We start from the raw sequence: 1941 nt of genomic DNA on the forward strand, positions 1-1941 counted from the left end.
CTTTTTACAATTTACAAGGAAAAAAAGACGTTTTTACAGATTACAGTGATAAAAAATGGAACATTGAATGGTCCGAAGAGCTCTCCGACTAAAATTCTCCGCCATTGCTGCGCCGTGTGTAGAGGCACATGCGCATAGTACCCTCGTAATGCTCTTCATTCGGTTAGAGGGTCTTTTACGTCTTGACATTCAATTTTGCAGTGAATTGTGTCATCTAGTCGTTTTACAGTTTCTAAAATGTAATTTCCCTGGATTATTCTTTACGATTTGTTTTATTTGGATGTAAATTCTTGTACGTACCGAGAAAAATGACACATTTTTACAGTGTACGAAAAAAATATTTGATTGATTACGTTGTACGTCTAGCCTGTGATTACAGAGTTACGGAATTTATTTTTTTAATTTACGTTGTACGAACAAAAAAATATTGCAATTACATGTACGTTGAACGAAAATACCCCCCCCCCCCCGTCACAGTCGTATACCATCATACATCTGTCCAACCCACTATTCAAATCGCGTTCAGTTCTCGTTGGACAATCAACCAATCAGAAATTACGCTACAGGTTATTTTCTAATAAGGTGAGCTACCATATCTGCTTAGAGTGCACACGTACTCTGCCAGTGTATGATATAATTAATGCATTTTCACCATGAATACTACAGCACCGGACAATACAACGGAAGAGACGAATTCAAGTTTATCATTGGGTCCGGCATGGACTTACGTACAAACAACTGAGACAGTCATCGCTGTCGTCGGGATTCTAAGCAATTTGATGGTTATTATCGTTATGCTTGGCACGCCGTCTCTTCGATCACATCTCACGTCCAGGCTCACTGCGTCACTGGCTGTAGCAGACCTACTGGCCTCCGCCTTTCTTGTACCGCGAACGTTACGAGGATTTTTCGCTGTACCGTCTGGAATAGCTGGTGAGATTTACTGTCGAACTGTCAGAGCTATGATTCTGTGGGTGAGTTTTGTGGCTTCTACTTACACTTTAGTAGCGATTGCCTTGGAAAGATATTTTGCCATCGTTCATCCGTTGCAGTATAACAGATACAAGGGAAAGATGTCGGCATTGCCAGTCATCGTGTGTGTCTGGCTTCTAGCCTTCACCGTGCAGAGTTTTAATGTCTACAACAATTCATACGATCCCGAAAGAGAAAATTGCCGCTACCAGTGGCCATTTGACGACTGGTACCAAACGTTCGTTGGTGTTGGCTTATTCTTCGCCACATACTTCGTTCCAGGGGCTATCCTATTGGTTGCGTTTGTTAGAATTCTACTTGCTCTCCGTGAAAGTGAACGTAAAGTTGTACAAGGCGCCGCAGCTCACGGTAACGCAACACCAGGCAGGATACGTACAAGGAAAAAAATTATTAAGATGTTCATAGTTGTTTGCCTATCATTCTTACTCTGCTGGGGACCCAATCAATTTCTTTTTCTAATTCTCAATATCGAGCCAGATACAGACGTTAGCGATGTCATATATAATTTTACTCGCATTTTAGCTGGCCTCAACTCATGTCTTAATCCGTTTATTTACACAGTTTGGAACAAATCTTTTCGAAACGGAATTGTAGTAATATTCTGCAGGTCCAAATTTAAAGTCGGAACTTTGGATTTCAGTCAAGGCGGTCCATCACACACGAATACGACAGCGGGACAACCGGAAAACCATAAATAATATACCTTTCGTAGAAGTGGTGCCCTCTTGCGGCGAAGTGGTTATATAGCGTAACATGTTGATGTTATGTTGCTCAAAACTACCATTTTATTGAAGTTATAGCCATTCGAAAATTAAATTATAAGAAATATCTCAAACCATGTTTTTCTGATGACTGTAGATTGGCCTTCATTTCAACCTGGGGGTAATATTCGACTAATTTACGCCTTAACAACCCGTCATCGCAAGGGGGCGCTACTCACGAGAACGG

At 41.2% G+C, this 1941-nt stretch overlaps 1 protein-coding gene across 1 annotated transcript; it reads left to right on the forward strand.

The window, feature by feature from the left end:
- The first annotated feature begins 653 nt into the window (after nt 1-653).
- On the forward strand, nt 654-1691 carry LOC102807803 (allatostatin-A receptor-like). Its single transcript, XM_006819586.1, has one exon. It carries the CDS (start codon nt 654-656, stop codon nt 1689-1691), a length of 1038 nt encoding a protein of 345 aa, XP_006819649.1.
- The last annotated feature ends 250 nt before the right edge of the window (nt 1692-1941 follow it).

The sequence above is a fragment of the Saccoglossus kowalevskii genome, chromosome 5 (assembly GCF_978046115.1).
Source record: "Saccoglossus kowalevskii chromosome 5, keSacKowa6.1, whole genome shotgun sequence".
NCBI lineage: Eukaryota > Metazoa > Hemichordata > Enteropneusta > Harrimaniidae > Saccoglossus > Saccoglossus kowalevskii.

Coding starts and splice junctions, on each gene's coding strand:
- LOC102807803 (XM_006819586.1), top strand. CDS start 654: ATGAATACTACAGCACCGGACAATACAACGGAAGAGACGAATTCAAGT.